The sequence below is a fragment of the Pelobates fuscus genome, chromosome 4 (assembly GCF_036172605.1).
Source record: "Pelobates fuscus isolate aPelFus1 chromosome 4, aPelFus1.pri, whole genome shotgun sequence".
Classification (NCBI taxonomy): domain Eukaryota; kingdom Metazoa; phylum Chordata; class Amphibia; order Anura; family Pelobatidae; genus Pelobates; species Pelobates fuscus.
The window spans coordinates 133,545,126-133,559,693 of NC_086320.1; the positions used below are offsets into that span (position 1 = coordinate 133,545,126).

The window sequence follows — 14,568 nt, forward strand, 5'->3', positions numbered from 1 at the left end:
GGGGAATAGAAGGTATGCCCCATAGAGCAATTATAATATTAAAATTATTTTTTTACATCAGGGTTGGAGTAACCATTTGAAGTAAAATTCTACACGAGTAAACATGTTTTGCCAGATACCTTCAAAACTGGTAAGACTGGGTAAATTGCTTCAAGTAACATATTCCAGGTTTGGACTGTCATGACAAGTTGGCCTTGAAGTAAATACGTCATAATGTTCTTTGCGGTGGAACATATCTGCACAAAAACAATTTTCAAAAGTAATGAATATGCAGATAGCAAATAGCAAATATTATGAATATGCTGATAGCAAATATTATTTGTTAAAATATTGAAAATGCAGGATATCTCACTAAACTAAAATAATAAAAGAAAGAAAACTAAACATATGCTTATGTGTATATCCAGCAGGGTAATAGTGTGTGTGTGTATGCAGCAATATAAGGGTGAAAAAAGGAGGGGAAAAGGAGATTGGAATATGTACACTAACATACAAAATAAGGGTATGCTACAATATATAACGACCAATAATCTGATAAAAGTCCCATAAAGAAGCAGGGAAAATTCTGTAGCACACATTTATAATAGACTCACAAAAAGAAAAAGAGCGGTTAAAGCCAATGAAAAAGCCAATTTTTAAATGGGGTTACACATGTAATTATTTTGAATAAAGTGTGTGTATATATATATATATATATATATATATCTACAAGAGGTTTTCGTTTTCTTTTTGGCAACGGGGCAATTGACCCCCCGAGATTCTCCCCTGCCGTCTAATGCAGGGCTGGCATTGTCCAAGTGCCAGTCCTGCAATGTGCCTGCGGACTGGGGAGGGAGATCAGAGATCTCTGGCAGCCGGCAGGGGAGTGAGAGAGGACACGGGAGCTCAGCCTGAAGCTCCTCCGGGTCCGACTCTCGCAAGCACGAGCATTGCCACGTTTACCATGGCAATGCTCCGGATCTTGCGAGAGTGAACTCTAGCCCTGGAGCTACGCGCTAGAGTTCACTCTAACCACTGGGATCACCAGGGATTCCCCACCAGACCACCAGGGATCGGGAAATGTCCCCCCCTCCAAACTCAGTAAAGGTAAGAAGGGAGGGGGGACATAAATGTAATTTATTTTATTAAATAAAAATAAAAAAATTATTAAAAAGCCTCCCTACCCTCCCCATACACACACTGCCCTCTCATACATACACTGCCCCACAAACACTGTCCCCCATACATACACTGCCCCACAAACACTGCTCCCCCAGACACACACTGCCCCACAAACACTGGCACCCATACATACACTGCCCCACAAACACTGCCCCTCCATAAATACACTGCCCCACAAACACTGTCGCCCATACATACACTGCCCCACAAACACTGCCCCCATACATACACTGCCCCACAAACACTGCCACTCATACACACACTGCCCCACAAACACTGCCTCCCCATACATACACTGCCCCACAAACACTGACACTCATACATACACTGCCTCACACACACACACTGACACCCATACACACTGCCTCGCACACACACACACACACACTGCACAGTCATAGACACATTGGCCCCCACACCCATACACTGCACACCCATACACATTGCCCCGCATACACACGGCCCCCCATACACACATTGCCCCACAGACACATACAGTGCCCCCCACAAACTGCTGTTGTGGGTTGTTGTTTTTTTTTTTTTTGGGGGGTGGGGCTGAGGGGGCGGTTAGAGTCATTATTAAAGGGATACTATAGTAACAAAATGCAACTTTAGCTTAATGAAGCAGTTTTTGTGTATAGATCATGCCTCTGAAGTGTCACTGCTCAAATCACTGCCATTTAGGAGTTACATCACTTGTATGTAATATACATAGTCTTCATAAACACTTCCTGTAAAGTAAGATCTGATGTTTTTACATCCTTTTATTGCACAGTCTGTTTAATTTAGAAATTGTTATCTCCTGCACTGTTAATAGCTTGCTAGATCCTGCAGACTTTTGTTTTGTGTATGCAGTCCTAGCCACACACCCTCTGGCGGTGACTCAAACAGCCTGCGTGAAAACAAAATGGTTTCATTTTCAATCAGATGTAACTTTCTTTAAAAGTTTTATCTCCGACTCTGTAAATAGAACTTTAATCACATACAGAGGCACCTGCAGGATCTAATAAGCTATTAACAGAGCAGCGGATAAGAAATTCTAACTTAAACAGAGTTTGCAATAAAGGAAGTTTAAACATTAGATGACTCATTACAGGAAGTGTTTAAGAAGGATGTGTAAGTCACATGCAATGAGGTGTGACTAGGGCTAGGGCTGCATAAACAAAGTCATTTAACTCCTGAATTTCAGAGAATTGATCAGTGAGACTGCAAGGGAATGATCTATACCCCAACACTGCTTCATTAAGCTAATAGTTGTATTGGTGGCTATAGTGTCTCTTTAAAATAGAATTTGCATGTACTTTAATTTAGTGGATATACTTGGCAAATAAATTGTAGATGAAGACACTAGAAAACATAAGTATTTATATAAACAAAAATAAATAATACCTCATTATTTTGGTCTTGAAGACCAAATGTGCAAACTTCATATAGTACTTTAGGTTGAAGCAGGAAATGTACACCATGGCTGATTGAGGATACAGGTTGGGTGGCATTTTTAATTCCTAGGGAATCCTGTAGGTGATTAGAATGATTTTTGATTAGTTATTAAAGCACCATAACCTAATTCTGCATGGCAATAAAGGAAAGATGAGTACATGCACAGCACTTTAAAATCTGAAAACTGCTTTATGTTGTCAATCTTAAATCTGTTCAGCAATGGGTTGTAAAAACATATATGTCCTCTGTCTTCTTCAGACAGATTATATTCTGTAATAACAAGAGATAAAGGGGTTTATGTATAAAGAACAATTATGTTCCAACATTGTGGCAAGCTCCAGCTTAATTCCACTGGTTGCCACAGATTTTCTCCACTTTGAGGGGGAAAAAAATGGCCTTTATACATAAAAGACTGTAAGACGTTACGATTCTAAGCCTTCACCTTAACAATTTCAAGAGCGGACTTATACGCTTCAGCTTTCACAGCAGACACCCAGTGGGACATCATCTGGAGAAGTACTTTCTGACTTTCTTCTCGAAGTACAGGGCCACTCTGTGCAGACTTGTATCTGTTTATAAAGTAAATATAAAACCAGTAAAAAGTGAATAAACCACTTATATCAAATTTAATCCACAACCGTCACCAATGTTTCAAATTTGAAATAATAAAGGACCTAAATAACAATTTAGATGACAGGCTAGATAATGAACACCCCTAAAGCTCCTTGTATAGGAGATTTCCTGGAAATCAAATATAAATACTTACGTAATATTTTATCCTGCAAACACTATTTTGGGTGACATTTCCAATTTAACATTGCATACATAAGATGCACGTTTTATCACAAAAATTGTTGTAATACCAGTAATCTGCTGTATAAACAACAAACCTGGTTTTACAATACAATACGTATAACTTTGACCTGTAAACCCAAGCATAAATGGGAAGGTATCTTTCGTATCTTTTTTTATGTTAATTGCAATACACTTGTAATACTGCATAGACATAATACAACACTAATTAATTCACCTACTGTTCCTGTATGTCATACAGGTTTTGTTACTTGTTTGTCATGCTTTGCCTATTGTAATTGTATAAAAGAAAATACATTGTTCAAGGCCTGCATACATTTTGAGTAGAAAGGGCTTTATACACATTATATGGAACCCCAGGGAGCTGACCATCTTGTAAATATAGGCCAAAAGAGTTTATTTGGATATAATTTCCAAACTGGCTCATCTGAGGTTTTCAACGATTTAAATTGGTTGCAGTCTCACCACAATTTGCCACTTGTGGATAAACACCATCCAGAACTGGAAAACAAACTGTAAAAATACAAGCTTGCATATTCCCTAACTAAACAGTGAATTATAGTGAACTGAAAGCTCAATGGGAAAAACAATTAGTCTAGTTTGTGCAATTTGGTTTTCAATTTCTATTATCAAGGGTTTCTACTATACCAGTGTTATTTTAATGGGACCTACTATCATAAAAAGAACAAACACTCAGTTAAAATGGGTCTCTAGCTATGTTAACATATGCATACATTTTTTGTTTGTTTTTTTAAATACCGGTATATATATTTTTTCTTTATTTCTGTTTTTTAACTGGTGCAGGAATCAAATGGGAGGGAGGAATGTATACAGGTGTATACTAAATTACAATGTTATCAAAGAGCATTATGAATATTCTAGAAAGGTATTTACCACTGTGCAGAACAATGCTTATAGGAATACAACGAAATCAAATTTAATTTTTATTTTTTTATTGATTAATCTATTGTTTTAAATGGACAGGTACACTCTAAGTGTCTCAAACATCCCCAACGATAAACAGCAGCAAAGGTGGTTAGAAAGATAAAAGCAGGTTGGCATGCAATGCTGCCTGACTTACAAATATCAAGGAAGTAAAAGCTAGCAGGAGATACTCTCCTCCTTTAATTAGTATTGAGTGACCTCTGCTGGCATCAAGTGCAATGAAATGTATTGTGTTAAGTTAATTTATTCATATAATTGCAAATCTACTAAAATAAGCTAATTTATAAATTGGCATTACAGTTTATAAAAACAAGTGACCGTCACAGCATATTGACAATGCAAGTGTTCCAATTACAACACTGATAAACTACCTGATTCATTACAGATACAGCAGTTTTAGATAAGAGAAACATTATAATCAATTTTCTCTGCATCCTAATTAATTAAAACGAGATCTGTTACATATGATCAGGAAACATTAGCAAGATTAATTACATGTCTGAGCAAATGCTGATGAATTTTCGAATCAAAGAGAAGTGCTTGTGATAAGGAAGGCTTGTGAGCGCGTTTTCAGCCAGTTCCACCAATTCCAAAAAGTTTCTTTCTCCCTTTATGGAAAAAAAGAGAATATATGTAGTATCATACTGTCATTTAAATATTACTAGCACACAGACACAAAACTTCTAGCACAAACGCATATATAAAAAAAAAGTTAGCCTTGGACACAATCATTTAGCTATTGTTTGCAAATAAGTATAGGCCTACCCAGGTGTTAAACATTCCTAGTGGGTGGTGATTTTAGGAGTTATATAAGGGTAGTGGTCATTAGCTTGGCTAATATAGCTGGATGGCTACATCTTAGTGCTGCTTCTAAGTGTGTGATTGGAGATATTCTGGAGATAAACTGGAGGTAATATGAGGTATACAGGAGGACAAACAAATAATAATATATTTGTTTGATTTAAATTATTCACTTCATTAAAATGGCAGACTTAGTTAAGTGTAATAGTGGTTATGCATTTGTTTCACTTTTTGGAGATTTCGGTGCTGTCAAATCTGTAGACAGTTCTCTATATTGCGGCAGGAGATTGTATTTTTGAAGTCTGAGATTTGTAAATTATCTGGTAAACAAACTCAGGCTGGAACTGCTGCAAAGCCACTGCCGCAGAGACATACTAGGAATAGCAGATGGATTACTGTAGGATCTGGTAGACTTAGAGTTGTGGATAAGAGGCATATTGCACAGTCTGTTGCTCTACATAATTCATTTTCTGCACTTTCAGAGTGTAATGGTGTTATGGAGAAAGGCTCAGACACCAAGTGTAGTGGTGTTATGGAGACAGGCACTGAGGGTAGTGGTGGTGTGGAGACAGGCTCAGGCACTGAGGGTAGTGGTGTTGTGGAGACAGGCTCAGGCACTGAGGGTAGTGGTGTTGTGGAGACAGGCTCAGGCACTGAGGGTAGTGGTGTTGTGGAGACAGGCTCAGGCACTGAGGGTAGTGGTGTTGTGGAGACAGGCTCAGGCACTGAGGGTAGTGGTGTTGTGGAGACAGGCTCGGGCACTGAGGGTAGTGGTGTTGTGGAGACAGGCTCGGGCACTGAGGGTAGTGGTGTTGTGGACACAGGCTCTGGCACTGAGGGTAGTGGTGTTGTGGACACAGGCTCAGACACCGAGGGTAGTGGTGTTGTGGAGACAGGCTCAGGCAATGAGGGTAGTGGTGTTGTGGAGACAGGCTCGGGCACTGAGGGTAGTGGTGTTGTGGAGACAGGCTCGGGCACTGAGGGTAGTGGTGTTGTGGACACAGGCTCTGGCACTGAGGGTAGTGGTGTTGTGGACACAGGCTCAGACACCGAGGGTAGTGGTGTTGTGGACAAAGGCTCAGACATCAAGTGTAGAAGTGTTTTGGAGACAGGCTTGCAGACTATGGCGAGGCCTAATAGAAAGCAGTTGTTGTTGGGGGATTCTATCATAAGAGGTGTGGAGCTGGACAATGGTGGTCTTGTGAGATGTCTTCCTGGAGCTACTGCTCACAGAGACAGGGGACATATTTGTAATATTGTTAAGCGAGCAAAGCAGGAAGGGGAATTGGAAATACTTGTCTATCTATGGACAAATGACTTAGCTTGCAATGAGGTTTCGGGGTAAAGGAAGTTTTTAGTGTTTTTGCCAATGATATATGGCAGGTTGCTTCCACGCTGTCATTCTCTGAAGTTCTGCCTGTGCATAACACTCAGAAGAACAGGCGGATGCGTATTAGGAACTTTAACGTGTGGCTTGGTGAATGGTGTCGGGAGCAAGGATTTGGCTTCATTTCTTATGTTAGCTTAGTTTCAAAATGTAAATAAACTGTACAAACAAGATGGTTTGCATCTTTCTCAAAAGGGAACAAATGTTGTCAGTGAGCGGTTCAGAGGTTTTGCTAGGATGTATTTAAACTAGGAGGGAGGTGCAAAAGGGTGATAAAACATCAATCCAATTGCCCCCCAAAACAAGGTCAGAAGGTGTCTGTAGCAAGTGTGTTAAAAAAATGATAAGCTTAGAGTCATGTCTACAACTGCTCGCAGTTTAGGGAATAAGATCCATGAACTTGTGGCAATAATGGCAACTGATAATGTAGATTTAGTCACTGAGACATTTTATAATGAGAAAAATGACTGGGATCTAGCAATACCAGGGTATTCTTTATATAGAAAAGACAGGAAAGGCAAGAAAGGGGAGGGGTGGCCCTGTATGTGAAGGATAGCATAAAATATAGCCTAATAAAAGATAGTGAAGCGAACATAGAGTCCGTTTGGGTTACGTTAGAATTTGGTAATCACACAATAACTCGCGTAGGTGTGATTTATAGGGCCTTATAATCTACTAGTTGAGGAAATAGCTACAATGACAATAAAGGCGGAAGTTATCGTTGTGGGTGACTTTAATCTTCCTGATGTGAATTGGAAAACCAAAATAGCTGCTTGTGCCAGGATCACACATATTCTAAACTCCCTACTGGGATTGTCTCTAAAACAAGTCGTTCAGGATCCAACTCGTAAAGGGGCCATACTAGATTTAGTGTTAACAAATGGAGATTTGGTATCAGATATTACTGTAGGTGAAAGTTTAGGATCCAGCGATCATCAGTCAGTGTGGTTTAATATAAGAACAGTGACTGAGTCACACCACACAAAAACAAAAAGGTTTTAGACTTTAGAAAAACAAACTTTTCTAAAATTAGAATATGTGTAAAGGAGTCATTATCAGACTGGAGCAATTTAAATGGAGTCCAAGAGAAATTGGATTATTTAAAAGTTGCACTGCTGAAGGCAACAGAAAATTGCATTAGGCTTGTCAGTAAAAGCAAAAAAGTCAAGAAACCACTGTGGTACTCCGCAAATGTGGCCAAAATAGTACAAAACAAAAAGTTAGCATTTAGTAATTATGAAAAAAAAAAAGTGTGAGGAAGACAGAAGGTCTAGCTGATTGCCTCAATTAATATTTTTGTTCAGTATTTATAGATGAAAATGAAGGAAAGGGGCCTCAGTTAGGAAAAAGAACAAATTAATCATTTGTTACATGTGAGTTTACAGAGGAAGAGGTACTATTTCAACTGTCAAAAGTAAAGACAAATAAGTCAATGGGACCGGATGGAATACACCCAAAGTTATTAAAAGGGCTTAGTGGTGTACTAACAAAACCATTAACAGATTTATTTAACCAATCATAGTTAACAGGAGTAGTCCCAGAGGATTGGAAGTTTGCAAATGTTCACAAGAAAGGTAGTAGGGAGGAGTCGGGAAACTATAGGCCAGTAAGCCTTACTTCAGTAGTGGGGATAGTAATGGAAACCATTTTATAGGATAGGATTGTTGAACATCTAAAATCACATGGATTTCAAGATCGGAGACAACATGGGTTTACTTCAGGGAGATCATGCCAAACTAACCTTATTGATTCTTTTGATTGGGTAACTAAAATTATAGATCAGGGTGGTGCAGTAGACATTGCTTACCTAGATTTCAGTAAGGCTTTTGGCACTGTTCCACATAGAAGGCTTATCAATAAACTGCAATCTTTAAGTTTGGATTCCAGTATTGTTGAATGGGTTAGGCAGTGGCTGAGTGACAGGCAACAGAGGGTTGTAGTCAATGGAGTATATTCAAAGCATGGGCTCGTCACCAGTGGGGTACCTCAGGGATCTGTACTTGAACCCATTCTCTTTAATATTTTTATTAGTGATATTGCAGAAGGTTTTGATGGTAAGGTATGTCTTTTTGCTGATGATACTAAGATATGTAACAGGGTTGATGTTCCAGGAGGGATAAGCTAAATGGCAAATGATTTAGGTATACTAGAAAAATGGTCAGAGTTGTGGCAACTGACAATTAATGTGGAAAAGTGCAAAATAATGCATCTTGGACGTAAAAACCCAAGGGCAGAGTACAGAATATTTGATAGAGTCCTTACCTCAACATCTGAGGAAAGGGAATTAGGGTTGATTATTTCTGATGACTTAAAGGTAGGCAGACAATGTAATTGAGCAGCAGGAAATGCTAGCAGAATGCTTGGTTGTATAGGGAGAGGTATTAGCAGTAGCAAGAGGGAAGTGCTCATGCCATTGTACAGAACACTGGTGAGACCTCACTCGGAGTATTGTACGCAGTACTGGAGACCCGTATCTACAGAAGGATATTGATACTTTAGAGAGAGTTCAGAGAAGGGCTACTAAACTGGTTCATGGATTGCAGGATAAAACTTACCAGGAAAAGTTAAAGGATCTTAAAATGTATAGCTTGGAGGAAAGATGAGACAGGGGGGATATGATAGAAACATTTAAATACATAAAGGGAATCAACACAGTAAAGGAGGAGACCATATTTCAAAGAAGAAAAACTACCACAACAAGAGGACATAGTCTTAAATTAGAGGGGCAAAGGTTTAAAAATAATATCAGGAAGTATTACTTTACTGAGAGGATAGTGGATGCATGGAATAGCCTTCCAGCTGAAGTGGTAGAGGTTAACACAGTTAAGGAGTTTAAGCATGCGTGGGATAGGCATAAGGCTATCCTAACTATAAGAAAAGGCCAGGGACTAACATATTTAAAAGGCAGGTGAACTTACACTTTAATAGCTATTGCAATGGTACCAAAATTCTATTCCTTAAACGTAAATTGGTATTTGGTATAGTGCCCAGTAATATTTTCAACTTTGTTTTACTAACACTACAGTTTCTCTTTAACCAATAAATTATACACTTGTACAAAGTGTTAACTTCAGACTATTTTAAAATATCTCAATGGGGGTTTAGATCTAGACTTTGACTAAGGGACATTACAAGATTTGATTTTTTTTTTTATATTTATGAACATTCATGTTTGCAAATAACCTTCTTGTTGAATATCCCAAGCGATGCATCTCAAACAGGGGTCCTGACACTTTCCCTGTGGAATTTTCTTGTAGAAAATTGAATTTATCATTCCTTAACGGAACACTCTGGGCACCATAACAACTGAATTAATTGTTGTGATGCTTCCTTATCTTTGGTGTTTACACTGTCACAAATGGTTTAACCCAAAAGTCTGATCAGCAGTGCCTTTTCTCTCCTTCCCCGTCCAAATCAGCTTTCAGAAATTCTTTTAAAGGAAGTCTTGGCACTGATCGGCTTAACGCACTTAGCTGACACTCTAAGCCAATCAACAGCTACCAATTCATAAAAACTGCTTTAAAAAGGTACATACCTATCTCAAGCCAATTTTATGAATGGAGTGCTACTGACTGGCTTAGAGCGTCCGCTGACTGATCTGAGCCAATTAGAGATGCAAGTGTGGCAGGAGGCGGAGACTTCCATTAGAAGAATTTATGAAATCGGATTTGGATTGAGACAGAGAGAAACAGCACTGCAGAGCAGAAATTGAGCCCTAAAGGTAAGATGTGCCAAGGACCCCCTGGCATCATCATAACTTAATTTCGATGAAGTTGTTATGGTGTCCAGCATGCTCTTTTAAGGGAAAATGGTCATTACATTTTCACTTCTCATTGTTTAACCCCTTAAGGACACATGACATGTGTGACATGTCATGATTCCCTTTTATTCCAGAAGTTTGGTCCTTAAGGGGTTAAAAGTTTATTACATTTACATGAAATCTAATGAGTTTTTTGGGTTTTAAATTATGTATACTGAATTTTATAATTTTTTTTGAGAAAATGTAACCTTTTTTTTTTCAAAGTTTTAATGTTTACTTCTAACAATAGACATTGTTCTCCATTGTTATTATAATCGGAGCTCAGCAGATTTAGCGCTAAATGACTTCTGTTATTCAAGAGCAGCGTAAGTCCTGGTTTTCCCATATATGTTTGTTAACTGCACGTCCCTGCATGCTTATTTTAGAACAGAAAAAATTTTGAGACAAAATTACACTTTTATATATCCCCATACTAACACCATCCAGCAGGCTTCCGGCTTCACTCTCTTTGAACTAGAGTTCAAAGAAAGTTCCTTTAACGGGAAAAAAAAAAACCAAAACATTTGGCATCAATGCTTGTAAATGAGAAGCATCTGATTGGACACATGTAAATCAGTAATGACTTGACCGTAGGAGAATCAGAGTTGCTGTGAGGAGACTCTATTGCAGCTTGGGTTAAGGTGAGTTTAACTGATATAAAGTCATAAGTGCCAGAAAGGCACTTATAGTACACTCAAACTAACTAAATAAATACTTATATAACTTCTCGTAAGTGCATACTTTTTTTTATCAAGCACAACAAATTAAAAAATAATCATAATAAAAAGAAAGAAAGATGAAAGAAAGACATAGCAAACTGGTCCCATTTTCTTCTAAAGTCTCCTAAACAGGACTATAAAGAAAGAGATTTGGTAATATTTAGTGCAACACCTGAATTTTCATAGCAAATGGTACACGGGGCAAGTAACAGTGAGTGCCATTAATTTGAATGTATGTGAACTTATTGTTATAATCTTATGGAAAAACCTACTTAACGTGTAGGGCATTTTTAAACCACACAAATAGAATATTAATACCATATTCTAAATGTTTAACACCTAGATGCAGTGAATTGCATAAGACCAATCTTAATCCCAGCACTACCATATCTAATAACGAATAGTAGTTATCTGCAGACAGATTAATAAAGAGACAGATAGTACAGGTGTGAAATCACTATTCACAAAACAAACCTCTTTGCTGGAATAAGACATAAAGTTTGTAGTACATTCAATTGAATAAACCATCCCAGAAGCTTGTTTATAGACTCCATATTCCTCGGAATTCAGTTGCTCCATAAAAGCTGTAACAGATTCATGAACACTGGGGTATGCACTGCGGAACGGCAGGTCGAGAGATATAAGAAACAAGGCATTCATCAAGCTCACTGGCAGAACATCATTTGCCTTAAGAAATAAAAAGAAAACAAATAGAAAACAAGGTGTAGTTCAATGCAAAAGTCAGGAAAAGGTTTGCAGCTGTATCAATTCTAATACCAGATTAAGGAGCAAAGCAGCTACTCCTACTACTATAAAGATATTTCAGGGCTTAATTGCCAGACATCACATTTAAATATTTTATTGAGATACACAACAACATAAAACCTTGCCATCAATGTGCCCAGTTTGGTTCCCTAAAGGACCAATTTGGAGAATCTTGTTCAGTAAGGTTTTCGGCTTCCTACTGAATAGCGCCTATGCTGATTATAATTCTTATCCGTACTGTAATGTCTTCAGAAATCAAACTCACTAAAGGGAGTCACTTTTGTGACTTAATGTGCTTAGCACAGCATGTATTTTCAATGACTAGGAATATGAGCTGAATATCAACCAATCCATTCTGTCCTCATTATTTTCAATTCACTGGAGTGAAGCACAATCCTTTCACAAGAGGATTTTATTTTATCGGTTCTTGGAAACCTGGCTATTATGTGTTAACCCCTGCAATTTGTGAAACAGACGTACGATCTGATATTTAAAACGGAATGGATGACTAAATTAATTGAGTGATAATTTGTTAGATATTTGATTATGCTGCTAATTATTTCCGAGATGGAAGCTACTAAAAATAATCTTAAAGGACCACTGTGCAGAACCTTAACTGCAAAAAGCTAAATTATTATTTAATGCTCATATGATGTTCGTGTTGCTCTATATTCCCCAGCAGAGGACTAAAGTACAAACATGAAGTACCAGCTGCCTGTGAGCACTGTAAGAACAGCCAGAGGGCAGTATAACACTGCGTACAATAGTAGTTGGACAAAGCTAAGATACATACTGTTCTTGCTTTTGGTTCCTTACAAACAGACCAAGAAATGGCACTGAATGATTTTCTGTGTGTGCATCTTTACATACCAGTTTGCCTCTTTTGATGTGTATCTGCTTTTTGCACTCTATCAGTGTTATTCATTAGGCTTTAAATTGTCAGGGATTCACTAAGGAATTGCAAAATTTAGGACAATATAGCTACTTGAAATAATTTTTACAGTTTGGCAGATGTCACCTAAACGTTCTAAATCCCTGGAGAATTCCTGACAATTAACAGTTTAGTGAATAATCCTGTAGGCAAAATAATGTCTCTTGTTTCTCCTACGAAAACATAAATCACGTGGTTTAAACCTATGGTATATACAGCGGTATAGCAGAATCTGTGAATTTATATAACATTGCCGATGGTACTAGATCACTTTGTAGGTGGGATGAGAAGTCACAACAGTCTAAATGTTTATATTGTTTTCTGTTTTTTTCCACATGGGATAAAAAACAAGCATTTTTTTATTACTGATTCTCAATGGTCATGCACCACTTTAGCCAGTAAAAATCAGGATTTACTTAGTAAGAAGTTGTCTGCACATATTTTTTGTTGTTGTTGAATTACAGGTTTGATAAATACATAATTGTTTCACTGTTTGGTAAATATAATCCCTTGAATGTTTAACCCCTTAACCCCTGAAGGACACATGGCGTGTGACATGTCATGATTCCCTTTTATTTCAGAAGTTTGGTCCTTAAGGGGTTAAAGTTGGTTTATACTGGTCCTGATTACAAATGGAAGTGTCTTCAAATTAAGTAAAAATCTAATCAAATACTGGATTCAAGTTTATTCAAACATAAGAAGATCTAATTACATTGACCAAAATAATACCGGCCGTACATTTTAAGGAGCTCTGCAATGTATTACATCAATTTTTCTTTATTTTAAATGTGTAATTTACCTTGGTTTAATGGTTAAAGGACCACTATAGGCCCCCAGACCACTTGCGCTCAATGAAGTGGTCTGGGTGCCAGGTCCCTCTAGCTAAAAACATAGCAGTTTCAGAGAAACAGCTATGTTTGCACTGAGGGTTAATCCAGCCTCCAGTGGCTGTCAGTGAGGCCGCTTCTGCGATTTTTACTGTGAAAATCACAGTGAGAAGACGCTGACATCCATAGGAAAGCAATGAGTTTGAATGCGTGCGCAGGAGGTTAAGTGGCTGAGGGGTTTTTAACCCCTTCAGCCCAGCGGGAGGTGGGCCATGAGGGTGGGGGGGGGGACCTAAGGACTACATTGTGCTAGGAAAACGAGTTTGTTTTCCTGGCACTATATGGTGGTCCTTTAAGAGCATTATGGGTTTACTTGATGGGAAAGTGCTTCGGTAAAAGCAGTGGCCACTCCTCAGACGGACACTGAAGGTGCTTCCTGGGGCAGTGCTGCACAGTGTGCAGCTCTTACATTCAGCGTATCCATGCTCTGCATGGAGACACTGAACCTTCCTTATAGAGATGCATTGATTCAATGGATCTCAATGAGGAGAGGAGATGCTGATTGGCCAGGGTGGTGTTTGGCCCTGTCCCTGCCTGTGGGAAAGCATTGGATTGGCTGAGATTAGCAATTCTGATGATGTCAGCCAAAGAAGTGGACCCGTCTGCAGACCCGTGGAGACCTGGAAACAAGGTAGGTTTTAAAACTTTATAAGGGTTAAAAGTCACCTAAATGGTGGTTTTAACTCTATAGGGTCAAGAATACCAGTTTGAGTTCCCAATCCTATAGTGTTCCTTTAAGTCAGAAGTGCTCCAATGCTTGAAAGATTTCAGAAGCAGATTACGATCACCAAATTCAGTGAAAAGTCCTCAATGACGTGAACATGGGAGTGTGCAAAACAAAATTAACGCAAGTCTCTGTAGCTTAACTAAGTGCTCTTTTGCATGTTTTACACAAGTTGCTTGTTGGTGAATATAGTTTT

At 38.4% G+C, this 14,568-nt stretch overlaps 1 protein-coding gene across 1 annotated transcript in view; it reads right to left on the reverse strand.

The window, feature by feature from the left end:
• Positions 1-14,568, reverse strand: part of RTTN (rotatin) — a 189,757-nt gene that overhangs the window by 137,467 nt on the left and 37,722 nt on the right. Inside the window, exons 13-17 of the mRNA XM_063451614.1 lie at positions 11,540-11,752; positions 4,855-4,967; positions 3,044-3,170; positions 2,551-2,676; positions 120-236 (exon numbers count right to left, since the gene is read on the reverse strand). Of these exons, the coding sequence (XP_063307684.1) occupies positions 120-236; positions 2,551-2,676; positions 3,044-3,170; positions 4,855-4,967; positions 11,540-11,752 (696 nt within the window). The remainder of the gene's footprint in view (positions 1-119; positions 237-2,550; positions 2,677-3,043; positions 3,171-4,854; positions 4,968-11,539; positions 11,753-14,568) is intronic.